This window comes from Marmota monax, unplaced genomic scaffold (assembly GCF_021218885.2).
Source record: "Marmota monax isolate L192 unplaced genomic scaffold, Marmota_monax_Labrador192_F-V1.1 WCK01_AAM20220418_F8-fsc00004, whole genome shotgun sequence".
Classification (NCBI taxonomy): domain Eukaryota; kingdom Metazoa; phylum Chordata; class Mammalia; order Rodentia; family Sciuridae; genus Marmota; species Marmota monax.
This window is the reverse complement of record NW_026692881.1, coordinates 24,693,964-24,720,944: the sequence shown is the minus strand read 5'-3', so window position 1 is coordinate 24,720,944 and position 26,981 is coordinate 24,693,964. Positions and strand designations below refer to the sequence as shown.

Below are 26,981 nucleotides of genomic sequence, written 5' to 3'. Positions count from 1 at the left end.
CACTGGGTTAATAAACAAGGATTCTAGCTGGGTACAGTGGTGCATGCCTGTGATCCCAGCAACTCAAGAGGGCTGAGGCAGGAGGATCACAAATTTGAGGCCAGCCTCACCAACTTAGACTCAAAAAGTAAAAAGTAGTGGGTGTGTAGCTCTAATGGTAGAGCTCTCCTAGTGCCCCCGGTGCCTCTCCCACAACCCCCTAAGTCTTATAAGGATTCTCCAGTTCATAAGTGATGCTGAGGCCCTTTCTGTTTCCTTAGGACTCTATGAAATAGTCATGTTTTGGGGATAAAACATGTGCCTGCAGGTGCATGTCGCATGAAATGACCAGTTTTGGAGAAGAGAAGCTGAGGCCTTGTGGCAGGCCACGCAGCTGGGCTAGGTGGGAAGTGGGTGTGACCCAGAGCACCTTCTTGCTGCATTGGAGTTCTATCTGCTGGCCCTTCCAGCATCTCCTTGGAAGGGTCCTGGGCTGGTTTTAGGGTGTAATGTGGCTGCCTTGGTGAAAGGGCCAGTTCTCACCCACAAGGCAGGAGTAGAACATGGGCATGTATTCCCCCCCCACCCCCATATCATGTTGATTGTCCCCAAAATGCCTCGGGCTCTGACCAGCAGCCTCATACCCCACCCTAAGGATTCTTAGTCTTGCTGAGTCCTTTGGTGTGGGAGAAACCCACTAACAGAAGGAGAAGCAGCTCTGGATGTGAGCAGAGCTGATCTTGGATCCTGGCCCACCATCACCCTGTCAGTGGGCACGTTACTTAAAGATTGTCTCTTTGAACCTTGTTTTTCTTACTTGCTATTTGTCTTATCCTGAAGAGTTGTCACAAGGGTCAGAGAGAGGTGCCATGTATGGGTAGGCAGGCACGGGGCTTCAGAGTCGAGGCCCTGGAGCTGACTGCTTGGGTTCAAGTCCTATATCTGCTGTTGGCCTGAGGCAAGTTCCTTAAGCTCCCTGTGCCTCTCTGGCTATTCCATAAGTTATACATATGCCTCCTGTCCCCTAGCCAGGTTTTACTTTCTTCACCCGCTCGCCCCTCCACTCAGAGGCAAGGGGATTCTCAGTGGGGAGGACCTGGTTTTGGACTTGTTTTCTTTTGCTGAAGCCTTCTGGGTTGGAGGAAGCGTTTCCGCTCATTCCCTAACAGGAAGGGACAGGGCCTGCGTGGGAGAGACTGGTGACGCTACCTTGGAGGGGATGCAAACAGGAAGTTCAGAAACAAGTTAGAGAATTATTAGCGCTTAAAACAGAAATTCAGCTCTACTTTTCAGAAAAATAACAGATGCCTAAATGTCAGTGACAAGGGAGGGGAGAAGGCTATTGAGGAAAGAGCAATTTTTATCTGTTTCTCTTCACTTGCTTTGTTTTCCAAATTAAGAAAGGGGGTAGAGGAGATAACTCTTTCAGCCCTTAATTAGCCTTGTGTGGTGTGTGGTAATTTAAAAAAATAAGTTCAACTTGCCTTTTTAACTAGACCATTGGCTTTTCTGGGGAGGTGCCAAGGATTCCCTGACCTTTGTAGTTCCCACTGGCCCCGAGCAAGGCTTGTACTGATGTGTTGTCATCTGTTTTCCAGAGCGAGTATATTGCTCCATGTGACTGTCGGCGGGCCTTTGTCTCTGGATTTGATGGCTCTGCGGGTGAGTGGCTGAATTGTCTTTCTTCTTGTACTTTTGTTCACCTCCCCCAAATAACTGAACCAAGTTTCAGCCTGTGATATAGAACCAAAAAGAAAATGCAACAAGAGGTCCCCTTTGAGCCTCTGTGTGAGCCTCCTCCCAGCTCAATGAAATCACCTTTTGGTGACCTTTTTGTTGTTCTTTGAGTTTTTAGTTTCAAGGTTTTTTTTTTTTTTTTCCTAAAAAATTTTAAACTTCTTATTGAACATGGCCTACACACAGAAAACAGTATCAATTAAACTGAATGTGCCTGTGTAACTATCACCTCAAATAAGAAATGGGACTTCAGTGGTACCATAGGACTCCTGTCTTGACTTATTGGTCCTGCATAATTCTCCAGGTGCTTGGCTTTTGTTTTCTCTGTTGACTTAAATAATGTTGAGCTTCATTTTTCCTAACTTTTCCAAAATGGTTGTACCCTTGGGTATTTCAGGTGGTTTTCTTCAGGCTCCCAGGCCTTAAGTGAGCTGGACATAGGGTGAGCCCCTCTCCTTCTGTGGGTAGCACACTGCTTTCTTTGGTGGAAGTCCTTGTGTTGGTTGGCCCATTAGGATTGGTTTTGGCTGTCACTTGCTGAAAGCCCCCAGGCCTATGGGAATCAAGGGCAGGTAGAGTTAGGAGGCACAGACTCCTGACTTTTGACTGGTGAGTCACTGGGAACACTCAGGGTGGAAAGGGTGAAACACCTCCTTTGGAGTGTCTGATAGAGCAGAGGAATGGCAGTGACCACTAGGCAAAAATTGTCATTGGTTAGAAGACCACTTTGGCTATAGGCCTACAGTTCTCAGTTCTTCTTGCCTTAACCTCTGTGGCACATGTGGGATCCTTTCTGCTCAGAGGCAGTACCCCAGCAGCCTAGACCTCACGGCTGCTTCCTTCAGAGCTTGACCCACAGCTGGTTCTTTAGTGTTATTGCTTTCTTGCCTGAGTCAAGAACACACCTGCCCCACTGGGACTGTCCTTTCACAGCTGTCACTTGCCTGCTGCCATTTTGTGGAACTTCTGGATGTGGTCAGAAATCTTTCTCTTTTATTTGCTTCTCTACTACAGGCACAGCCATCATCACTGAGGAGCATGCAGCCATGTGGACCGATGGGCGCTACTTTCTGCAGGCTGCCAAGCAGATGGACAGCAACTGGACACTCATGAAGATGGGTGGGTAGAGGCATGGTTAGCCTCACTTTAGTTGACCTGATCTGGGACATGACCAGCTCTTTGGGACTCTTGGATCTTAATCTTTTATCACATCATGGACCCTTTTGAGAATTTAAGGAAAACCAAGAAATTGGGCCTTTTCCTCCAAATCTATACCATTGCACATTCAATTTTGGAGGGGTGTGATTCAGGGTAGTCATTTTACAGAGGGGAAACTGAGGGCTTCTCTCTTTGGGGTCCACAAGCTCAAGGTGTCATGTCCATTAGCACTTTGGGGTCAAAATGGCAAAGGGGCAAATGCTGTCTGTTTGTTAAAGTAGCTTGGGGATAGCAGGTGAGTCAGTCTCCCTTTCAAGCCCCTCTGGTTTGCTGTCTGTCTCTAAATCCATTTTTCCTCAGGTATGTCCCCTGTGTTAGGAAGATTATAGTGGGTTTTGTTGGCCAGTGAGTGATTCACCACAGGTGTTTTGCCAAAGATTTATCTGCTAGGAAATGATGTGACTTCATCCTGTAGAAGTTACACCAGGGGCCCTAACAAAAACTTCGTTAATAAAGTGGTTTGTTTAGTGGCTTGTAAAAAAATAGGAAAGAATCAAATAGCAAAATAAAACTCCATGCCAGCCTCCAGGCAGCTTTTTAGAATTGGGATTCATGAGCTCATTTCTTTATAAACCTTTGAACTTCCCTTTTGTGGTTATGTGGTTATACCAAAAGTCAGTAGAGAAAACAGTTAGGGTAAGGACTGTTTCAGAAAATGTGAGCTTTTATTCTGCATGTATTTTACCTGAATGTTAATTGCTTAGTAAAAATCTGCTTCAAAAAATACAGATAGAGAAGATAGGACTTTATTAAAGAAAAACTGGATTGGAAAAATTATAGTTCCCCTTTGAAGTTTATTTAGTAGAAACAAGAAGAAAGGACTGTCTCTCTCAGGAATTGGGAAGCCCAGGACTGTGCTGACTGCCATGACAACAGGCTCCTGTGTGCCCTCTGTAATCTTTGAAAGATTTTTTTGTGACCAAGACTGTGCTCAACTCTCAAGTGGACCGGGGGCCTTTTCTCTGTGACCTTGACCTTGTAGATGAGGGGAAGGAACTGGTAAAATGTTGTCCCTTGCTCTGCAGTGTGATGTGAGGGAAGGATCCCAGCACCTGGCCTTGACCAGATCACTGCTTGGGTTCTTGTCAGGTGAATAGTGATGGGAAGGGACCAAATGCTGACTGAGGTGATTTTTTGCAACAACACCAGCCATGTACCTGTGTTGCGGTGATCCCAGGAGGACGTTTTGCCAGGAGTTGAATGACAGTCATGCTTTTTCTCCCATTGGTCTCACCCTTATGTTTTCTGTACACACCATCTCATGCTCTTCCCACTCTTTCTGTATCCTTCCAGGATCTCAATCCTGGTTCAGCTTTTCTAAATGCTGTCAGTGCACCTTAAAGAATGTCCTTAATATAGGAACCTGCTGCTGTCCTGGTGTGGATGAGTTGCACTATCTGGAAATCGTTTCTCATTAGTTCTCCTTCCCTAGGTCTGAAGGACACTCCAACTCAGGAAGACTGGCTGGTGAGTGTGCTTCCTGAAGGATCCAGGGTGGGTGTAGACCCACTCATCATTCCTACAGGTGAGTGACCTCAGTCCCTTCCAGCATGGGTAAGGAAGTGACTTCTAGACTCCTCTTGATCCTTGTTTGTGTGTGGAATGTGGCTCAGCATGATTTGGTGTCATAATAGAGGTCAAGATGGGAGAAGAGTTCTGGGACAGAGCAGGGGAAAGCCATCAGTGATGAAGACGTCCTCTGACAGTTCCTCACCTTACTCACTTCTCACTGGGCCCTGAGAGGGTGGCCCCTCAGTTGGGGCCTGGCTTGCAGGGCCCTGCTGCCTACCTCAGATGAAATGGTGTCCAGTTCATGGCTGGCCGTATGCGTGTCTTTTCAGATTACTGGAAGAAGATGGCCAAGGTCCTGCGAAGTGCTGGCCACCACCTCATTCCTGTGAAGGAGAACCTTGTTGATAAAATCTGGACAGACCGTCCTGAGCGCCCCTGTAAGCCCCTTCTCACGCTGGGCTTGGATTATACAGGTGAGAACCATGCTGTGTCTAGCAGGCCCAGCTTCTGCCCCCCACCTCTCATCCTTGCTGTCATCTGAATCAGTCGAATCTGAGCTGCCCAGAGGACCGCCCACTGTGGACTAGCAGGACATTTGACAAAAGCAGGGGCTCTGTTGGTCTCCAGTGTTGCCATCAACTTGCCACTCACTTTGGCTTGATTTTTTTTGCGAAGCTCTTCTGGGTGGCTTTTTGGGTACTACTGAGAAGACTTAATTTTTCACCTTTCACCTGCTAACTGATTCTCTACTGTCTAATACTAGAAACAGAACTTAGCAGTTTCTAGGATTTATTTCCTTTTCTGACGTTAGGGTTTGTAGGTTTACCTTCGAGGCCCACCTCCATCTTTACCTGCTGTCTGGGTGTGGGTGTTTATTGGCCTGTGTGGTAGTGGTGATGAGCAGCATGTTCTGTGCACTGTTTGTAGGAGACAAAAGTGTGGATCTATAACAGCAGTGAAGGGGTAGAGTGAGAGAATTGGGAGGTGGAGTTACAGAGGAGGGAGTCTTGCTGTAGAAACAGAGGTGCTTGGGGGATGTCTGGAATGTAGGCAGATTGCCCAGAGGGGTCTGGGAAGAAAACATTACAGCCTAGTCTCTCTGCCAAATTTTAAATAGCATTCTTGAGCTGATCTTCAAAACAACCATTGGTGGTGGGGCAGCCCCCAGCTTGCTTTCCTGTGTGACACCTCACCAGAGGGTATCACACATTGGGGAGGATGGGTCCAGGGTCAGCTAAATATTTTCCATCAGCATGGTTTGAATTTTTAATTTTTTAATTTTTACTAAAGCAGAGGCTCTGATGTATTGTTATAGGAGAAAGGAAAACAAGTATTGCTGGTAAACTTTCATTTTACAAACATTTGTGTGTTTATTATGTGCAGGGCACTGTGCTAGGTGCCGAGTAAATAAGAGATGCTTATCCTAGATACAGGTGACTGTAACTTTAGTTACCAATGCCACTGTGGTGGGGTAGTTGGGTGACTATGGGTGATTTCCTCTAGGCTGCACTTTCTTCCTGGGAGCAGCAGGGAGGCCTTCATAGTGTTGAGTGGAGTGAGTGTGAGTTGCAACGGGTAGTTACAGGCACAAGGAATTCCTAGGTCTTAACATTGAAAGCAATTCTCGAGACCTCAGGAATGTAAAGTGATATTCCTATCCTGTGAGACTGGGGTCACTTTTCTCTGCTTTGTGGTGTGTTCGCATAGCTTTCTTTGAATTCCCTGTTGCATCGGTCTTTAGACAGTAGTGTAATTAATTGCTGATTTAATTGTCCTCTTTTCTAGATTATAAACCCCATCAGGACAGGGTCTGTGTCTAGTCCAGGGCTGTAACTGCAGCCAGTGACCAGCATGGTAGAGAGCTCTGGCATCTGCAGTAGGTGTAGGTGCTTCATAGGCGTTTGTCATATGAACAAATGAATAAATTTTGCTGGTGAGGCGGTCAGGGCTCTTGATGGGCAGGTGGCTTGTCAGAGTCGTGCCTCTCGCACAGGACTTGGATCTGGGCCTCTTGCCTATGCAAGCATCATGCTTCCTGTAAGTTATGGTGGTAGCTAAGTGTTTGGGATGGGATTTTTCACTTGACTTCTCTTGCTTCCTGGGATCAGAACTGGAGTCACAAGCATGTTTGTTTTCTATAGGCATTTCCTGGAAGGACAAGATTGCAGACCTTCGGTTGAAAATGGCGGAGAGGAACATTGTGTGGTTTGTGGTCACTGCCCTGGATGAGATTGCCTGTGAGTACCCTGGTTTCACTGCTTGGGAGTGTAACCTGATCTCTTCTTTTGAGTCTTTGGGAATCTGTGTGTTCATGCCATTCAGCTTTCTGAGTGGCCAGGGAATAAGCCTTTTGGTGACTGTGTCACCAAATGGATATAGGAGATGTCAGTTAGGATGAAGGAGAAAGAATGACAGCATGTGGGGGAGGGGCTGTAGCCTCACCTGGAGCTGTATTACAGCCAGGGGGCTCCTGGTGAATCCATGGGTGATGCCCACTTCTTGGGACTGTGGCTCCTCTGAGGAAGGGCATTTCCTCCAAATATTTCCTGTCTGTCAGCCTCTTATAGCTGTAGGAGTGGGATTTTAAGAGATATTTTTTTCTCTATACTTTTCCTATGTCTTCTCAGTGAGAATGGTCTAGAAACATTTCTACCTCAGTAAACTCAGGAACTGAAAGTTCCTCTCAGGTCCTTTGATATAGTAGCAGTTTCTCAGTCCTTAGATCTTAAACTCCTTCCGCAATTGTTTAGAACCTTCTATTGTCTTCTAGAACCTGAAGGAATCTGGTTGAAACTTCCTCTCCTGTCTCCTATTTTCTGGCTGGATTTCACCCAGGTTGACCCAGAGGGCACTGCTTTATCTTTTTACCTCCTCCCTGGAAAAAAGAGACCCTACTGCACATAAGTGTCCTGTCTCTTCAGTCCCATCTCATCTCTTTAATCCCCTAAACTTGTCAAATGTGTCAGTGATTTATGTCCCTAATTAGCTTAATAATTCCACCATCAGAGAAAAAAACATACAAAGCTAGTTTCTCCCCTTGAGTGTAACAGAAACACATTTCCATTTTGGAAAAGCTGGAGAGTGCAGAGGAAATAGAAGGAAGACAAAAATCACTTATAATCCTGTGAGCTAGAGACAGTGGTAATATTTCTATGTACATGTCATTTTTTGTAGCCTGTTTTTAAAAATACATCAGTGTGCTCTAAGTGTATACAAGCATATTTTAAGTATTAAGCATTCCATTAAATGGCTATGCTATAAAATTTGCATAGCCATCTCCCTATGGATGACCTTTGGGTTATTTCCAGTTTTCCCACAATTTATTATAATGCTACCACCCAAATCTTGGCTCATAAATCCATATCTTGGTTTCTGATAATTTTCTTCTTCCTATTTCTTTGGCTTTGGGGTGGTGTTGGTATGTGTATGGTAGAGCTTTTGATCCATCTTTTTCACCCCTCACCAGCCCCAGATGCTGTCATTTTTTAAAAAAGGCTAAGGATAGGCAAAAACTATGGTCTCACCGTTTTGCTTCAAGAGGCTGTTATGTTAAAATGGAGGCAGCGTTTTTTGTGCTGGGGCCTTTTTGCCCTTTGGTCCTCCTGAGAGCAAGCATTTGGGAGCCAGAAGCCCTGGGAGTAGAGCTGTGCTCTCTGCTGGTCTCTCTAGTTTCTCAAATGCTCAGTGACCTCACTAGACCCCAGACCCTGGCTGCAGGCGGGTCCTCCACCCATCTTGGTAACAGCAGACCGTGGGTGGCCTGCAGGCTCTGGTTTCATTCATGGGCCACAGCCTCATGACTCACTGCTTTTCTTCTGCTTCTGACGGGAAGCTCTGCTTCCATGGGGCTCAGAGGGGTCCTGATTTGGCCTCCCTTGTGGGTGGGTCCTAGTTTTTCTACCCCTGGCTATTTTTCTCAGGAAGGAGAAAGTGCTTGGCTCTCCCCTTTTATTTGGGAGTGCTAGAGGTTTGTGTGCAGGAAAGCCAAGCCTGGCAGGTCACTGCTAGGCGGGTCATTTCAACCATTTGGTGGGCATTTCTCATATTTTCTGACTAAGAATTCTTCTGTTCCCATCTCGGGACAGTGACACAATGGCCTAAGAAACAGTTTTGGCGCCATCAGGTGGCAGACACCAGCAGTTGCAACTCAGAGGTGGAGCCAGGACTGAGGTTCTTGCTTTTTGAGTGATGCTTGAGTCCTTTAATAGTCATTGGAGTCCACATGAAAGCCTTTCCTCCCCTATAGGCTACCTCTTAAAGCATGACTTGGAAGCCAGGCAGGTGACAGGGACTTTGCTTTCCTTTTTTAGGGCTGTTCAATCTCCGAGGATCAGATGTGGAGCACAATCCAGTATTTTTCTCCTATGCAATCATAGGACTAGAGACGATCATGTGAGTGTTTAACCCCCACTTGGGCAGCCTCCCCGCAGCTCTTTGGAGCCCCAGGCTCCCTTTCAGGTCCCAGCCTGACATTTTGCTGATGTGCTTCCTTTCTCCTGCCCTTTCCCCTTTTCTCTTCTTGTCTTCCTTACCCTAGGTGCTTATTTATATCCTGCCTCTCCTTTAACCCCTCATATGACTTGAAATCTATGAAAGCATTTATAGTACCATGAGATTAAGAAATAAGTAGGTGAGGATATTTGGACAGAGCTGGAGTGAGGTTAGTTCACAACATTCCTGCTGCAAGGTCTTGTTCGGGCTGCATATTTGATTCCAGGTTTATAGCAGCCAGTGCAAAGGGATATACACATGTATAGGTTTAATTATGCCATGCTGGGTCCACAATGCAAATAAACGCAGTCATTTTGAAGGTCAGAAATGATCATTTTAAGGTCAGAGAAAGTCCTCTGAACTGTGCTTTGTTAAATTGTCAGTTTATCTTTTCAAAGCCTTGTTTGTTCTTCTACTGGATGGCTTTCTTCATTTGGACAGTACATTTATTGAGTGCCTGCTCTGTGTGCTGGGGGCCTGTGTTAGGTGTTAGGGTGAATGACAACAGACAATCTTGGGTTAGAGTTGGGAAGATAAGTGTCTCTTCTGCCTAAGGGATTCAGGCATGTAAGTGGGCACCAGCCTGTCGGGGGGTATGAACAACTTCTAGCAGGGGCCTAGACTAGACTTGGGGGTCAGAGGCCACTCTTAGGGAAAGTAATATTGAAGCAAAGATTATGGGTAAGTGTGAATTAGCTGGTGAATGGCAGGGTGAGGAGGAGTGCGCAACGTGATCCAGGTGGAGGGAACAGCATTTTCAGAGGCCCCAGCAGGAGTTAGCAGCGCATGTGGAGGACCCGCAGTGGTTCAATGTGGTCAGAGCCAGAGTGTGGCCAGAAGGTAAGCAGGGGCCACAGAAAAGAAAGGCCTGTGGGCCAAGCTTAGGAGCTCACGCTCTTGTCCTGAGAACAACAGGGAGCTACTGAATGAGCTGTTCAGAGCTGTTCAGAGGGAACCACATGATCAGTCTTATAAATTGTAAAGAATGTAATGACTGAAAAATAGAATGGATGGGGCCAGACTTGGAAGCTGAGAGTTGGTGGCCCAAGCCGGGGTGGCAACTGGCCAGGCTGTAAACAGAGCTGGACAGATGTGGTGGGCAATTGGCTGTAGGTTCCAAGATCTTAATGGAGGGAGAGGAGAGATGTCAGGGAGGACAGTGTCCAGGTTTCTGACTTGGGTAGTTGGTGGATGATAACCGCATACACCGGGATGGGAACACAGTTGGGAGGGCAAGATTCATGGAGGCAGTGGAAGGGAGGAAAAGCTGCTTGGATTTGGTTCCTGGCAGAAAGAACCCATTTTGTGTGTGTGTATGTGTGTGTGTGTGTGTGTGTGTGTTAGAGTGTTCTTACCTCCTTACTCATGTGCCCTCCTTTTTCTGTCACCCACCTCTGACCCTTATGCAGGCTCTTCATCGATGGGGACCGCATAGATGCCCCTAGTGTGAAGGAGCACCTGCTTCTTGACTTGGGCCTGGAGGCTGAATACAGAATCCAGGTGCTTCCTTACAAGTCCATCCTGAGCCAGCTCAAGTCCCTGTGTGCCGACCTCTCCCCGAGGGAGAAGGTGTGGATCAGCGACAAGGCCAGCTATGCCGTGAGCGAGGCCATCCCTAAGGTTGGTGGTCCCACTCTGGCCTGCCTGAACCCTGCTAGTCCCTCTAGTTCTGGCATCCTACATACGTGTTTTTGGAGCAGAGGCTGTGGGGTCTGTGCTGTTGTCTTTCTGGATCAGCCCTAGAGCTGGAGCTATATTGAGGTCTGAGGCCCTCCGAGCTCTTTGAGGCCTGTGTCAGCCAGAGTGTGGCATGAAAGATGGTCTTAGGTGGCATACATTATTACTTAGGTTTATTTAAATGTGTCTGTTTCAGCATTTAGTGTGTATGAGAAAAAAATATAAATAGTGTATGGGGCTTTGATGTTGTGAAAATTATTTAGGACAGAATGCTAAGTAAATAAGGGTGCAGATGGGGTGAGAACACCTTCTGTGTACACCCCGTCTTCCACCTACTGTTTTAGCCTAGGAACTTGAGGCCTTTGAGGGCATTTGTCAAAGATCAAACGATCATAACAACTTGCCATTTACTGAGCTCTTTCTGGGCAATGCTAAGCAGTGGGTACCTGTTGCCTCATTTTAGGTGGAGTCGGGGACAGGACTGGAATCTAGGCCTCTTTAGAAGGAAGCTTTTCTTCTGTCTTGCCCTGGGCTTCTGGTTGCCAAGTGGCCTGTGGCAGGCTCAGCATTGTCCTCTCCTCCACTGAGCAGTGGTCCCACCATTCTGGGAGAAGCCGAGGCCTGGTTCTCTAGACACAGCTTGTCATTGCATCCCTGCCACTGCCATACTGTGTGTGACCTCTGGCAAGCCACTCAGTCACGAAGAGCTTTACTTTCTTTATCCAAGTAGTGATCACTCTTGCCTTCCATGTTTCATTAGGGGTGTGTGTGTGTGTGAGAGAGAGAGAGCGAGAGAGAGAGAGAGAGAGTGGGAGAGAGGGGAAAGAAAAGCAGTATGAGAAATTATATGCCAGGTGCTCCGAGACCCCTTCCTAGGGCTAAGTTTTAACTTATTCTCATCCTTGATGAGCAGGTAGTGAACTCTGACCACAGCTGCTGAGGCTTGGAAAGGGGTATCTTGCCCAGGGTAGCAGCCTGCGGCCTCTGAGCTGTGGGGCAGGGATGGAGGAGGACGTCCTATATGATATTCTTACTTCTTTCAAATGAACTCAGACTCCTTTTATCATGCTCAGGGTCATCAACCAAAGTGGGGGGTCTCCAGGCCCCAGGGGGCTGGTGCAGCCTGAGTGGAAATCCTCAAGTGTGTTTTGTTTGGTGAAGGGGTGACTACATGGTCAGGGCAGGTGGAGCAGGCCCTGTTTCCCATTCTACTGCCCTGTGCCCCCAGGATCACCGCTGCTGTATGCCTTACACCCCCATCTGTATTGCCAAAGCTGTGAAGAATGCAGCCGAGTCAGAAGGCATGAGGCGGGCTCACGTGAGTAGAGCAGCCAGAGCAGAAGATGGGCTGGGAGGGGCCAGAAGGTTCAATCCCTCACCTACTGAGTGGTCCTGGGCCTGGCACAAGTTGGACTCTCTCAGCCTCAGGCTTCTGGACCTTCCAGAGATGATTAGAGAATGAAATAAAATACTCAATGGGTTAGGTCTTTACAAAGTATAAGGCACAGCCTTATACTTTGTAAAGATGGTGGTCTGGAGGATGGTGAAGATGTGAAGGTGATGAAGAAAAGGGGCTGGATTATGTTTCAAGGTGGGGTGGGGGGTGCCCAGAAAGATCTGGTATCAGAGACAGCTTTGGAGCAGTGTCTTGTCTTTCCTGGCTCCTGTAGGGCAGGAGTTCAGCCTTGGGGAACTGCCCACGCTTTGAGGACCCTTCTTGCCTGTGCTTCAATTACTGCTAGCAGAGGAGCCTGTTCTCTGTTAATAGGAATTGCTGCCAACTAGCTTCCAGGAAATGTCTGCCTGTAAAACCCTGATTGCTGGTGGTTGGTGGTCCGATAGGTGCTACTCTTTCAGGATTGTCTTAGGGATGGCCCTCTGAATTTGGCCCTCTAACTTTCAGTAATAATTTAAAAAATGTCTCTGTGTTTGTACAGATTAAAGATGCTGTTGCCCTCTGTGAACTCTTTAACTGGTTGGAGAAAGAGGTTGGTTCTTAGACATCATTGAACACATGGATATAAATGATTCCGAAATACCTACATGGGATCTCTAACTGTGGCTTCCTCTGAGCTCTGTTGATCATGTGGTCTAATTTTAGTGATCTCTTTTAGTAACTTTTTCTCCAACTTTGGTGTGTATATGCATATTTAAAAATTTTTAATTATAGAACATAGTAACAAGGAAGAAGAAAAATTCTCTAACACAGTGGATCCTTTTTGGATTAGGAAGTCATGCTAAGTGGAATTTAAGGAAGAGTAGAATAGGAAAAATGACCCTTATAATAGGCGATTTGATTATACTTGGAGAAAACAGACCTTTGTGTACATTTTTTTAAATATTTTTTTTAGTTGTAGTTGGACACAATACCTTTACTTTATTTATTTGTTTATTTTTAATGTGGTGCTGAGGATCAAACCCAGGGCCTCGAATGTGCTAGGTGAGCACTCTGCTGCTGAGCCACAACCCCAGGCCTCTTTGTGTACATTTTGAACTTTAAGCCATAAAACTTTTTGTATTAAATTGGATCAGCCATTAATTTCTTGCCTATCCATCCCTGTAGTTGACAAGAATGCAACTTCTTTATTAAACAATATTGTGTCCCCTTTAAATTTTATGTTATAAACAACTCTTTAATTGGAAAAAGGAAATATCCTTATTTCCCACTATTTTTCTCCATGGTTTTATTTGTCTGTATTTATATTTTTTCAAATGATTTCTGTTTTTCAAGATATAAATAATTTTGTATGTCTTTCAGTCTATAGACATAATTTTGTGTTTTATGTTCTTCACTTAGGATCATGAACATGAACATTTTCCATGTGCTTTGAGGCCTTAAGAAAGGATCTAAATAGAGACTGCATCTAATGGGAAGACTGATTTACTTACCCATTCCTCCTATTTTTGATTGTTTCATTTGTTTTTAATATTTTTTTTTATTTTCAGTAACCCTACAATGATATCTTTGCATTTATCCTTTTTATTTCTTTAGGGTGAATTCCTAAAAAGGGTGAAAAATTAAACAAATAGAAATGCTTCTGCTTTAGATAGCTTTGGTGAGAACCTCTGGAAATTCCCTTCCTGTTAAAGAGCAGACAGTTGTGTCTTGTAGATTAGACAGCCAGTACTGGGAATTGAGGAAGAAGCAAGCTTTTAATGTACCTTCTTAACATGGATGATTTATAAGCACTTTTCTTGCAGGTTCCTAAAGGTGGCGTGACAGAGATCTCAGCTGCTGACAAAGCTGAGGAATTCCGCAGGTGAGGTTCCATTTGGGAGATCAGTGAACTGTATGCTGAGTTGCCTGGGAAGCTAAATGAGGCTGGAAAGGTCCTGATTCTCAGCATGGTCAAAATGTTTGAGCAGCTTTGCCCTCTGTGTCTTTTCCAGGCAACAGGCTGACTTTGTGGACCTGAGCTTCCCCACAATTTCCAGTACGGGACCCAACGGCGCCATCATTCACTACGCGTAAGGCATGCGGAGGAGCACATGGCCTGGCTTTGCTGCTGCTTCTGCACAGGAGCCTGAGCAGGGGAGAGACATTATTTTACCAGAGGCCCCTGTGCCCACCTCTGTATGTCTGTTGAGACTATAAAATTCAGGGAAATAAGACCTCAGAGGTCTTACTTTCTCTAAATTCCCCAGCCTCTACCCTTTGGAGGTCTCCTTTTAGGTGCAGTATGGCATTCCACAGTGCAGATAGATGCGTGTCCTGCTTTCTTTCATGTTTGAGGCTGCAGAAACTGTCCATTGCTCTTGCCTCTCGATGACTGGAATTTCTGAGTGCTTTTCTTTTTTCATAGTAATGGTCTTATTGGTGTCCTAGTTCATCCATCCTGTGAGTTCCATCACCTCCATACCAAAAATACAGCACTAGGTGATATGCAGCCTGTTTTGGATAGAGATAACAGAGCCCTCTCCCCCATCCCTTGGGCTTGCAGCCTGGTCTGTGGGAGTTTGTATCACATGATCTTTGAGAGCCCAAGGACCCAGAGCAGAGCCTCCTTAATCTGTGAGACAGAGGGGCACTGATAGGCTTAGGACTGGCAGAATTGCTTGTGGAGATGAAGGAAAATGTCACCCTGGGTGTGGCCAAGGGCTTCAGCTTCAGTGTCACTCAGCTCAGCCTTCACTTTGCACTGGGCATCTTGAGTTCTGTGTGTCTGTATCTACTATGTTCAGAAAAAGTCTCCCTGGTCTGTCTCCCTGGCTGTACTTGAGTATGATCCCCCCCGCCCCCTTTTAGTAATCACATTTAGAGTTTTTAGTCTCGGGGCAGATTTTGAAGCTGTGTGGGAGATAGTCACAGATGTGACAGTACAGTTCTCTCACATTAATCCTTCTGTTCCAACATAAAAATATCAAAGGGATTTCAGTTTAATTCAGATGATGAATTTTCTGGCTCGAAGTTACCCTGGAATTTTTCATGTGATTAAAGCATTAAAAGTTTTTAAACCAAGTGGGGAGAAATTTGCTTCTCCTGTGGTATTCTTCATTGCAGGCTGTCAGAAGACTGTTTTGAGGCAGGGTGCTGAAGGCTGGGTACACATCTGTTTGTCTTTGGGTTGGTTGTGCAGCTCATGTGCCTACTGGTGCTCTTATTGCTGGAGAGGGGTTGGTGTCTGCAGAGCCAGGCATGGAATGCTCTTATCCTTTTGGGCATTTCCCATCAGTGATATTGCCTGGAAAATGGCCTGGGGAGACCAGACCACTTTTTAAAATACCTCACATTCATCTGGAGAAAAGTGTTCCAGCTTAAAAGTATTGCGATCCATTCCTTTCCCAGCAAAATCCCTTCAGTGTTTCTCTCAAATGGAGACATTCACAACCCCCGCACCTCTGCCTGTCTGATGGTCTCAGAAGTGAGTAGGGAGGCACATGAGGGGATCAGGACTAAAGGAGGGACCCAGAAACTGTGGCAAGTCCTAAGGTCCCCAGAAACTAATGAGGCTGCCAGTGACCCTTTCCCATGGCTCTAGCTTAGTCCTCCTGCTGCTATGGATCCTTGTTTCTGTGGCTTTTATGAGTCACTTCTTTTAAATGCTGGTTTTGTTCCAGCACAAACACAGGTAGATATAGATAAATGTGTTATTTTTCCTTCCTCTTGAACTCTTTATCTAGTTGGGGAGATAGTTTTGAGTGATTCTTTGAATTGTATAGATTTAATACTAGTTAGAGGGGCTCAGGCTGTAGCTCAGTGGTAGAGCACTTACTTCGTATATGTGAGGCATTGGGTTCAATCTTCAGCACCACATAAAAATTAATAAAGATATTGTGTCCATCTACAACTAAAAAATATTTAAAAAAATAAATTTATTGGGTAAGTTTCTTTTGATATAATTTCAGACTTAAGTTTAAGTTTTAAGAATAGAACAAGAAACCCTATGTGCCCTTTTCTCAGATTCATCAAGTGTTTACATTTGTGAAATAACTAATTTTTAATTAATTTTGTTAGGCCGGTCCCTGAGACGAATAGGACCTTGTCACTGGATGAGGTGTACCTCATTGACTCAGGCGCTCAATACAAGTAAGTGAACTGGACCAGGGCTGCCACAGAACTTGACCCTGTAGGTTCAAGGCAGTTAAGTGGGTGGATAAGCCGTACTCCAGTCAAGAGTGCTCAGCTGCGGATCTCATTCTGTGCTGCCACTGATAGAATTGTTCCTGTCTTGTCCTTTTTCTCACCCTTAGTTGAAATAGCCCAGTTGTGACTCTATTCTCACAAACGACTGATAGAAAATGTTTAGTTCTTGGCTAGAAGTTGTTAAAGTACTAAATAAATAACTGTGAAATGAACCAAGCTTTTGACACCCCTGGCAAGTTTTCTGCCCTAGCCCATAGAATTGTCTGCCAGCCCCCCAGACTTGTAGCTTCTCCTGGGTCTTAGGAAGTAAGGGTTAATTTTGAATGAATGAATGCCCCTAAATTTCTGAATTTTCTTCTTTCTGTCTTGCTGCTTTCATGGTCATCTGCTCCACATAGTTTCTCAGAAGGGATCCTAACATTTGGCTGGGTGTCCATATGGAACTTTGAGGAGGAGTGAGAATAGATGCTGTCTCATCTGAGATCTCACAGTCGAGGCCTTGGGGTGCTCCATTCATCACTGCAGTTAGGATGGAAAGCCTAGTTATCAAAGGAGCTCAGCCAGTTATAGGATAACCATAGCCTGGCCTTGGAACATGAGGGCTGGTGTATCAGCCTTATGCCAAGGGCTCTAGGACGGCTTAAAAATGGTATAACCTGTTCACTTTCAAGTTTTAGCAAGATTCCGAGACTTATCCTTTCTGTGCCAGGGATGTAAGCTAGGGTGTATTAAGAGATGCATTTGGGCATTTCTAATGTCTTTGTCCAATAAATTCCTTGCCTTCCTAATGAGGAATTGAATTGGCTCTCTTATGCTACAAGTAGACGCCTGCGTATTTCTCATTACCTTAGTGATGGTGTCTCTCACAGAAATGTAGACCAAGAATGTGTTTCAGGGTCAAGTTCACTCCCATTTATCAGGCCATTTTTACACTTACGCTTTGTCTTGTATTGAGATATAATTCATGTACCATACGATCCACTCAAAATGTAAAACTGATTTTTTTTTTTTTTTTTTAGGGTACATGCACAGAGTTGCATAGCCATCACCACAAACAGTTTTAGAACATTTTCACCCTGGAAGGAAACCTTATCCCCATTAGCAGTCAATTCCCCCTTTATTCTTCCCCAAAGAACCCATAGTGGAGTAAAGGGGGAGTGGATTACCTATTCTGGACATTTCATGTAAATTGGAATTATATAATATATGACCTCTCTGGTTTTATTTTACTTTGCATAATGCTTTCAAGATTCAGCCATGTTGTGGCATATATCACCAGTATTTCATTCCATTACATGGCTGAATAATATTCCATTGTATGTATATGCCACGTTTTGTTTATCCACTCATCAGTTGATGGACTCAAAGGAGTTGTTTCCACTTTTTGGCTATTGTGAATAATAGTGCTGTGAACATTCCTGTGCAGAATTTTGTGTAGACTTGTTTTCAGGTCTCTTGGGCATATGTACTTTGGAGTGGAATTACTGGCTCATGTGGTAACTCCATATAACCTTTAAGAATGACGAACTGTTTTTCAAATGACTCCATTTTACATACCCTTCAGCAGTGTGTGAAGGTTCTAATTTCTCCTCATGTTTGCCTGCCTCATATTGAGAGAAAGCTATTGTTGACTGAAAACATTTTTTTTCTTCTATTTTCAAAAGGGATGGAACCACAGATGTGACCCGGACCATGCATTTTGGGACCCCTACAGCCTATGAGAAGGTAAGGTGGAGGCAGAAACTCAGAAGGCTCTTTCTGCTCTCTTCAGAAGAGCATTGCTTTTGTGAAAAGGGACTGTATATGTAAATATAAATTATATGTCAGATAGTAAAATTGTTCATTTTTGTGAAGTCAGGCTTATCTGATTTATGAAGACTATTTAACTAATTATTGGAGGGTAAAAACATTTGAGAGTTTTTAAAGCATTCTGTAAGGTTAAGGCAGCTCAGGTTCAAGTTTAAGTACCTCTGGTCTTCTCTGGAGTCAGGAAATCTCCTTGGGGATGGGGGAGTAGTGGAAGGTCTGCTTCCCAAGCAACCTCTAGTTTTGATTGTAAAAGCTATCCCCTTTCTTTTTCAAGTTCAGGATTTCTATTTGCAGGTTCACCTCTCAAGGAACTTTTTGAAATGACAGATGTTGTCCTGTTTCTGGTGTGACTTGGTATGGATAGTGGAAATAGAGCCATGAGGCACAGATATGTGTGCCAGGGGTCTGGAGTCCTGGCTTCAGATCTTCTCTGCTGTTTACTGGCTCCTTGACCTTGAACAGAGTATTTACCACCCATAAAAATGGGGTAGCAGTACCCACCTCCTAGATCGGCTGTGTGAAGCTCCATGAGCCAGTGAGTTCCCAGGTTGTAGTCTCTGCTCAGGGAGTGTTGGTTCAATCTCTGAGAGAATGCGTCTGGCTGAGGTAGCTTCTACAGGAAGATTATCCAAGGAAGAGGGTTTTATGTGATGCACTGGAAAGATTGCCTAGTCTTGGTGCCTGTCCTTGTCCATTTTTAGGCACCACACTTTAGGAGCATTTGCACCTGTGGTCAAGGATCCCTTTGATGTGACTCTTTTGTGCATGGAAGGAGCACAGATGAGATTGGGGAATGCAGAGTTTCCATCATACCTCTGCTCTTCACTGGGAAGCCACTAACCTTCCAAGTAGCATTTTTCTTATCTGGGCAGTAGGGATGATCCCAAGGATAGCATGGTGGTGAGGAGGCCAGATGTCAAAGCCAGACTGCCTGGCTGTGAGGTCAGATGCTGCCACCTGGGGCCTGTGTGACCTGGCTTGCTGCTCACTCCTGTAAGTGAAGGTGATGATAGTGGCTCTGTAGTGAGCACTGTGATTGTACAGTCCTTAGTATAGTGCCTGGCACTGTCAACCTAGCTTGGACCCTCAGCACCTTTTGTGACTTTTCCCAGTCTTTCTAAGGCTTATGTGACACAGTGTATCAGAATGTGCATTATGTAGTAAGTCCTGTGGGTTATCTCTCTGATAGTGCTTTTACTAAATTTAATTTTAAGATTTCTGGAAAATTGGTCCACGGCCATTCTCTTTTTGCCGGATTTTTGTTTATTTGTTTTTGTCTTTTCACTTAAGTTTTCTCTGTGGTGTTGCTAAGAACTTTAACAGGCATGTTTTTTTTTTTTTTTTTTTTTTTTTCCCCTGAACTAGTAGAAAACTATAGGATCTGAATGTCCCTCTTCTGCAACAATGTGACCCTAAATTCTCTTTGGCAGGAATGCTTCACATATGTCCTCAAGGGCCATATAGCTGTGAGTGCAGCCATTTTCCCGACTGGAACCAAAGGTAGGTGGTTCCTTCTATCCTATGGCAGGCTCTTTCTTGTTCAGGGATCTAATGTGTCTTAGGTTTGACTAGAAAAACATATCCTTCCCTTTGCATGTCAGTCTCTTGTGCAGCTAAGGGCCAGCCAGGTATAGCAGGGTGAGTCTTCTGGACTTATTGGCTGAGCTTAGGTGACCCTGTGCCGCAGAGAGCCTTGCTAAGAATTGGGCCTGATGTTGGTTGTGGTTGCTCTCTCAACCACTTACAGCATGGACAACATGTGTGGGTGGCTCTTGGCAAGGGCAGACCAGGCAGGGAGAGACCTCCAGGCCCACTGGGATTGTTGAAATATTAGGCCAGCACTTCCTTTAATGATCCTGTTGGAATTTATTTTACTGGGATCCTTACTTTACTGCTTTGCTAGAGGACTGGTGGATGGGACAGGAGACTCACAAGGCCTGGACCTCGAGTCTGGTACTCATCTTTCCTGAGCCTCCATTTCCATATCTTTCATGCCTACCTTTCTGCTTGCAGTCTGGTTAGAGTTTCTGAGATCTTAAGGTTCCTGAGGTGGGAAAGGAATATCTGTGTCTCCTAATACAGCCTTAGTTTGCAGTTGGGGTCTGTCCCCTTACAGCATCCTGGACAAATGATCCCCTAGCTTCAGACCGAGAGCTGACTGGCTCCCGAGGAGCTTTGAATATTAGGAAGTTCTTCCTAGTGCTGCAGTCTGAACTTTTACCTGTTGGTTTCTGTCTCATTTTCTGGAGCCAAACATAATAAACCTAATCTCTAAAGTGCTGTACAAATATCATTAAGTAAAAAAAAAAAAAAAAAAAACAAATATCATTAAGTGGTTCTTTATATGTCTTTCAGGCCACCTTCTGGACTCTTTTGCCCGTTCAGCATTATGGGATTCTGGCCTGGATTACCTGCATGGAACAGGACATGGTGTTGGATCTTTTCTGAATGTTCATGAGGGTCCTTGCGGCATTAGTTATAAAACTTTCTCTGATGAGCCCTTGGAGGCAGGCATGATTGTCACTGATGGTAGGTGTCCCTAACATATAGGGCATACATAGATCCTTGAGTCTTTTTGCTGGTTCTTTGTTGTTTCTGATTTTTTAATTTAAAGTCAATTTCTCCCTCCTGTCACTTTGATTACAATAACAACAACAAACTTTTCTGATTATAAAAGTGGAACAGGTTTATTTTAAGAGTAAGTGAGATTGTGGAAGAGTGTAGAAAGAAATTGAAAATCATTTGCTATCCCACTGCCCAGGGAAGACATGACTTAATATTTAGCTGTATTAGTTTTTTTGTGTTTTATGTAGGTAGAAATATCTATATCTATCTATCTACATAGATATCTATATACACACATATAAAAACACATACATATATGCACACATAGTTTATTATTGATCATACTGGACATATTTTATTCTGCTTTTTATTTAATATTGTTGTCTTTTCCCTTGTCATTGGCAAATCTTTGTGAACATATTTTTTTTTAAATTTTTTATTGTTGGTTGTTCAAAACATTACATAGTTCTTGATATATCATATTTCACACTTTGATTCAAGTGGGTTATGAACTCCCATTTTTACCCCATATACAGATTGCAGAATCCCATCAGTTACACATCCATTGATTTACATATTGCCATACTAGTGTACGTTGTATTCTGCTGCCTTTCCTATCCTCTACTATCCCCCCTCCCCTCCCCTCCCCTCTTCTCTCTCTACCCCCTCTACTGTCATTCATTTCTCCCCCTTGTATTATTTTTCCCTTTCCCCTCACTTCCTCTTGTATGTACTTTTGTATCACCCTGAGAGTCTCCTTCCATTTCCATGCAATTTCCCTTCTCTCTCCCTTTCCCTCCCACCTCTCATCCCTGTTTAATGTTAATCTTCTTCTCATGCTCTTCGTCCTTACTCTGTTCTTGGTTACTCTCCTTATATGTGAACATATTTTAATGTCTGTATCATTGTGTCCTGGGAACATGCATCATGTTTCATTTGGCAGATCTCCTGTTATTGTACTCCCCACCCTGTAGCCATTTTCCACAACTTCAGAGCCTATCCTCCTGCATTTCCAGTATCTGTAATACTATGGTCTTGTGGGAGAAGGTGGTACCTTTGGACCTTCTCTTGGGGTGGGGTGGCCGTCTCTGGTGTGATGTGTTTCTCTCTGTGCATCTTCACTGTGGGCTGCTTCTCATCCTGGCTTTGTTTGTTTTAGAGCCAGGATATTATGAAGATGGGGCTTTTGGGATCCGCATTGAGAATGTAGTCCTGGTGGTTCCCGTGAAGACCAAGGTGAGAGTCTGCTAATATAAAAACTTCCTGTTCCTTAATGTAGGAAGATGAAGATTTTTGGCTTTTGGAGTCAAGAATATGCCATTCTGGGGTCCAAATGGAGCTTTCTTCCCTCATACCAGGGTGTTTTACTGGAGGTCACTCTGCTCCCCTTCCAAGCTAGTAAGAAAACCCACTCACTAATGAACTGGGTCTAGAACTCATGGCCTCCCAGGCTGGCCCCCGCTTGATGTGATTTTAAGCTTGAGTTTACTAGAGGTGGCTTGTGGTGAAGTCCCCTCTGCTTGTTCCTACTGGAAGCCAGAAACTGGAAGCTATGATTTCTTTACACCCACAGGTGTCCTTGGAGGAATCCTGAGTTATAGGGTGGGTTAGGGCTCCAGGCAATATGAGACACATGCACTTCACTTTCTCACCTTTGGAGTTACCAAGAGGCTGCAGGATTTTAGGTACAAGGTTCCACCCAAACTGTCTGTTTGTGCCTCCCCCTTTGATGTTTATGCAGATGAATAGCCAGGGGGAAGTAGCCTCCTAAGTCTGCTAGGAGGTTGACCTTGGGGATCTTTTTGCTTGCAGAAGTCGCTATTCTTGGAAGTGTCACCAGTGAACAGAGTCCCAGCATGCTCTTGTGTGCCCTGATGGACAACCATGTTGTCACCTGATGGGTCAAGGCAGTCACACAGATGACTGTTAAACTATGATTCTGAGAGCCTACACCCTAGCAGAACCTTGAGAATCAAAACCAGAAGTGCTGCTCAGTGCAGATACCCCACGCCCTTGTCCCTGCTTCCTCCATCACAGAGGACATCAACCTTATGGACCTGCTGTTGAGAGCCCCTCAGTGTTTGTGGCTTGGCTATTTCTGATGACATAGCCACATGCCCATTGGGGCCGCTCTTAGAAAGTGTGTTCTTGTGCCTCATGTAACTATTAGAAATGGTGATAACAGCCAAGCACTTTTCAGCTCCCAGTTACATCTGGTTCTGAGAGGTGCGGGCCTTGGAGTGCCCTCATGGCAAGTTCATGGTGGTAAAGAGGGCTGAAAGCTGCTGTTTCTTCCTTCTCCCACAGTATAATTTCAATAACCGGGGAAGCCTGACCTTTGAGCCTCTAACTTTGGTTCCGATCCAGACCAAAATGATAGATGTGGAATCTCTTACAGACAAAGAGGTAATGGGAAAGTGTTGGTGAGGGGGAGAAGTGTTAGTAGTTGGGGATGAGAGCTTCCCTAAATTCTCTGCTTCATTCTCACTTTTTAATTGAGAAGTTTGAGCCAACAGTCTAAATGCCCGAAGTCCCCTGAGGACCTAGGAGCTTTTCCTGTATTTGTTGGGTCTCCAGGCAGAGGCAATCCTGTTCTCTCAGCCATGTGGGGCTCTAGAATTTGTGTGTAGGAATAGTAGCCATTGCTTTTCTAGAGGAAATAGCTGTACTGTTCTGCCATAGGTGCACTGAGATGTGTTTAGCAAACATGGGCTTATTTGCTTCCCTGCAGAAAGCCAGATGGACCTTGGGACCTCTTGGCCACTTCACATGCCAGATTGTTTTCTTGTGTTGTATGAAACTTTAAGGACATGAGAAACAAAGTCTATTATATGTCCAGTGTCACCCAGATCAGGAGAGATGGTACCAGCCTTTCTGTGACTTTTGTGGTCACTTTGGGGCTGTGAAGCCCTTCATAATACCTGGGATATGATAATATTGGTGGATTACAGGTTATAAATACCCTTTAAATTGTGGAGGAATTCCCAGCTCTTGAGGCCAGGTGAGGTGGCAGGCTGGGGGACTTGGAGTCAGGCTTGAGGGATCAGGCAGGTGATTAAGATCAGAGTAGAAAGAAGCATGGCAGGAGCAGTTAGCACCTAAAGGACAAACCAGTTCTCACACCAGGAAGCCAGAAGCCAGACACAAATTCCAGAGCAAGGCTGGGGATCAGAAGTCTTAGTAAAAAGCAGATGACTGATGGAAGCCAAAGGCAGGATAAGTGTGGCAGGATACCTAGGAATGAGAGATTTTTCATTTGGGGCAGTCATGGGCCACTTAGGAGCCAATCCTGTTTAGAACTCCTGTGCCCACTAGGAACCAGTGTCTCTTACAATGACCCTTGGGCACAGCTTCCAGGGTCTTAGCAAGAGATTCTCCAGTGATACATCACTTTGCATTCTTGGAAGCCCAAGGCTATGGCTTCTTATCAAGTAATTCTGTGACATGCAGTCCTTCCTGTCTACACAAAATGTATGAATCAGGAGGCATCTGCCTCATATGATGTTCTACTTAGGAAAGCAGTGTGTTAAGCAAGGCCGCTTTTCCTTGAAGGAGAAAGCTTTGTCAACCTGTGACCTGTATTTCCCCAGGATACTGGACATAGACCAGTGGGATCAATCTTATCCAGATCCCACCTTAGCACCTGGTCTAGCTGAATCATCGAAAAATTATTTTGCTGATTATGCTTTGTAGTTCAGATAATATATTTAAAAATTTTTTTTCTGTAGTTGTAGATGGACAGCATACCTTTGTTTTGTTTATGTTTTTAAGCAGTGCTAAGGATCAAACCCAGTGTTTCACATGTGCTAGGCAAGTGCTCTGCCACTGAGCCCCAGCCCCAGCCCCCAAATAACGTCTTCTTATTCTGGGGATCATAAACCAATTTCTGCAAATAACAGCGTGCAAGAGTATTTAACATCCTGAGTAGTATTTTGTTTATTATATTTTGGCAAAAGTTCCCTTTTCTACATACTTCTTTGTAAATCTGGGGCTTCATTCTGGCTGAAGGGACAATCAAATCCTGCAACAAGATTTTGTCCATTGGGCTTTTAAAATACCTGGCCATTGCCTGCTACTTCTCCCAGTTGTTTCCTTAGCAGTCGCCTTGAAGTTTTCCAGTTTAGTCTGCATTCTATCATTTGTCACCAGATGGCACCAGAGGACCTTAGAAGTGAATTTGGGCAGCTGCAGTGTTGGAGCCTTGGGATGTTGCTCAGGCCCCTCTGAGGCTATCTGTATCTCCTATTCCTTACCCCCATTAACAAAGGACTTTTGTGAGTGTCCCTGGGACCCCAGGGTTCCTCAGGCCACCATCACCTTCACTGTGAGTTGTTGTGGATGGCAGGCTGCTTTGTAACCTTGCCTGGCCTCTCTTTGTTTCTCATGTCCTTAAGATTTCATACAACACAAGAAAACAACCTGGCATATGAAGTGGCAAGAGGTCCCACCATCCATCTGGCTTTTTGAAGGGAAGACAGTGGTTCACTTGCTCTTGCCCCTGCCCTGCTTTCCTTAATTCCCAGTAGGGCTGGTGGCTCTTATTGGGATCAGAGCCCTGGCTATGTCATACCCCCATTTCTCTGCTTTCTTGTCTCCTCAGCTGGGCTTTGGAAGCTGGTCCTGACTATATTCCCTGAAGCCAGCTCCTTTGTAATAATACTACTGCCTCCACGAATGAGTGTGGCTCATTTCTTACAGCCACTCCAGTGGCAGTGGGGTCCTGTCAGCCTTGCTATAGCTAGGTGTACACCCTGGGATGTGGAGAGAGCAAAATTTGCTTTATTTCATCTTCTCCTGCACCCCCACCAAGAGGGAGATTTCACCCTTTTACCTGCCACAGAGTTTTCCCCCTCCCTCATTTCTAGTGGATCAGTCCCTACCCAGACACCTAGTTCCCTCAGCACCTTCTTCCTTGTAATCTTTTTTTTCTTTCTTTTTTTTAAATCTCCTGGTGTGGTGGCATCTAGACAGCCACACACATGACCCACCTGGGCTCTGCCAATCTAGTTTATTCAGCTCTGTTAGTAGATATGGGGTGGGAAACCCACTGTATCGGCAGGACAGCTTTGGGCACATCTCTTAGCATGAGTCTTCTACCTCCTCAAGACAGCTGAGATGAAAGAGAATGTATCCACATGGGTGGGTGCAGCAGCTACAGCTTAGTGGCCCCTGCTCCATCTCTCTTTGTAAAGGCCTGTAGGTATCACTTCTGGGGTGTTTCTAGTAGGGGACTGCCTGTTACAAGTTGCACCACACTCAGGGAAGCCCAAAGCCATGACTTACCACCAGGTATTTTGGGTTCCCTTGCAGACAGTGTCAGTCCATAGGATAGACTCTTCGGGTAGTGTTTTCACCATAAGCACTGTAGCTGGTCCCATCTGTTTCCAGGGAAATAGGCATGAGGAATTGCCGTCTGTGAGCAGGAAGAAAGGGTTTTGTGCACCTTGACCCCCAGCTTATGCTCTCAGTTCGTGAGTCCCTCACCTTCAGTCTCTATAGCTTTTTGGTAATGGCGTAATGACGGTGTCCTTCTTCTCCTCCCTGCAGTGTGACTGGCTCAACAATTACCACCTGACCTGCAGAGATGTGATCGGGAAGGAACTGCAGAAACAGGGCAGACAGGAAGCTCTGGAGTGGCTCATCAGAGAGACGCAACCCATCTCTAAACAGCATTAATACCTCCCTGGTTTTATTTTTTGTAAAATTCTCTGGGGAAAGAAGAAACTTGGCAGACCCCTGACATATTTCCCCTTTCCTCTTCTCCTTGCCTAACTCCCCTTTTTACTTTTAGACTCTAAGAAGAACTGAAAATCTTCTTACCTTCTTTGATATTTTCTTGAAAACAGTCTTTTATGACTTTTTAATTGTTGAGAATGAGCCAGGAATAAAATTGCTACCCCAGAAAGAGGGTCCCCACTAAGCTGAAGACTCAGTGAAGGGGAGGCACCCTGAGCTCTCTGGCAGTGATGGCGAATCAGCGAGGGCTCCATGATGGTCATGTTCCAGGTGCTAGTCCATCATTCATGATCACTTTGATGTTCATGGGACTATATTTATGATCAGTGAATAAAAATGTCAGATCTCTGCTCTGTCTCAGCTGTCTTCTTTCCTCAGGGTGCTGCCCGCTGCATGTCACAAGCTGATTGCCAGGGCTACTGGCCTCTGAGGCATGGTTTTCCAGGTGGAGGCCCCTTTAGGAGAGACCCTAGCCTCCCTGCATATTTTCTGCATTAATTGTGACCATTTATTTTATTTTTTCTTTCCTCTAGAAAACCTAGTATTTTGGTATTTTTATTATCTCATTAAAAATATTTTAAATGTGTCATTGATATGAAAATAAAAGAAAACAATAATAATTATGTCAGAAGTGACGGTCTTCCCTAATCTGCCCTATAGGAGTTGCTGCAAC

General features: G+C 45.0%; 1 protein-coding gene across 8 annotated transcripts in view; it reads left to right on the top strand.

Annotated features, from left to right (window-relative positions):
- The window catches only part of Xpnpep1 (X-prolyl aminopeptidase 1), a 59,849-nt gene extending 33,191 nt beyond the window's left edge, over positions 1-26,658 (top strand). For all 8 annotated transcript variants that reach the window (XM_058581292.1, XM_046450246.2, XM_046450249.2 and 5 more), the window contains 18 exons: positions 1,578-1,641; positions 2,731-2,835; positions 4,367-4,459; positions 4,776-4,919; positions 6,588-6,683; positions 8,757-8,838; positions 10,347-10,557; positions 11,843-11,932; positions 12,552-12,602; positions 13,816-13,874; positions 14,005-14,082; positions 16,070-16,141; positions 17,863-17,923; positions 19,438-19,507; positions 20,363-20,536; positions 21,732-21,808; positions 22,880-22,978; positions 26,120-26,658. In XM_058581292.1, the coding sequence (XP_058437275.1) occupies positions 1,578-1,641; positions 2,731-2,835; positions 4,367-4,459; positions 4,776-4,919; positions 6,588-6,683; positions 8,757-8,838; positions 10,347-10,557; positions 11,843-11,932; positions 12,552-12,602; positions 13,816-13,874; positions 14,005-14,082; positions 16,070-16,141; positions 17,863-17,923; positions 19,438-19,507; positions 20,363-20,536; positions 21,732-21,808; positions 22,880-22,978; positions 26,120-26,248 (1,755 nt within the window). In that variant the 3' untranslated portion in view covers positions 26,249-26,658. The remainder of the gene's footprint in view (positions 1-1,577; positions 1,642-2,730; positions 2,836-4,366; positions 4,460-4,775; positions 4,920-6,587; positions 6,684-8,756; positions 8,839-10,346; positions 10,558-11,842; positions 11,933-12,551; positions 12,603-13,815; positions 13,875-14,004; positions 14,083-16,069; positions 16,142-17,862; positions 17,924-19,437; positions 19,508-20,362; positions 20,537-21,731; positions 21,809-22,879; positions 22,979-26,119) is intronic.
- The last annotated feature ends 323 nt before the right edge of the window (positions 26,659-26,981 follow it).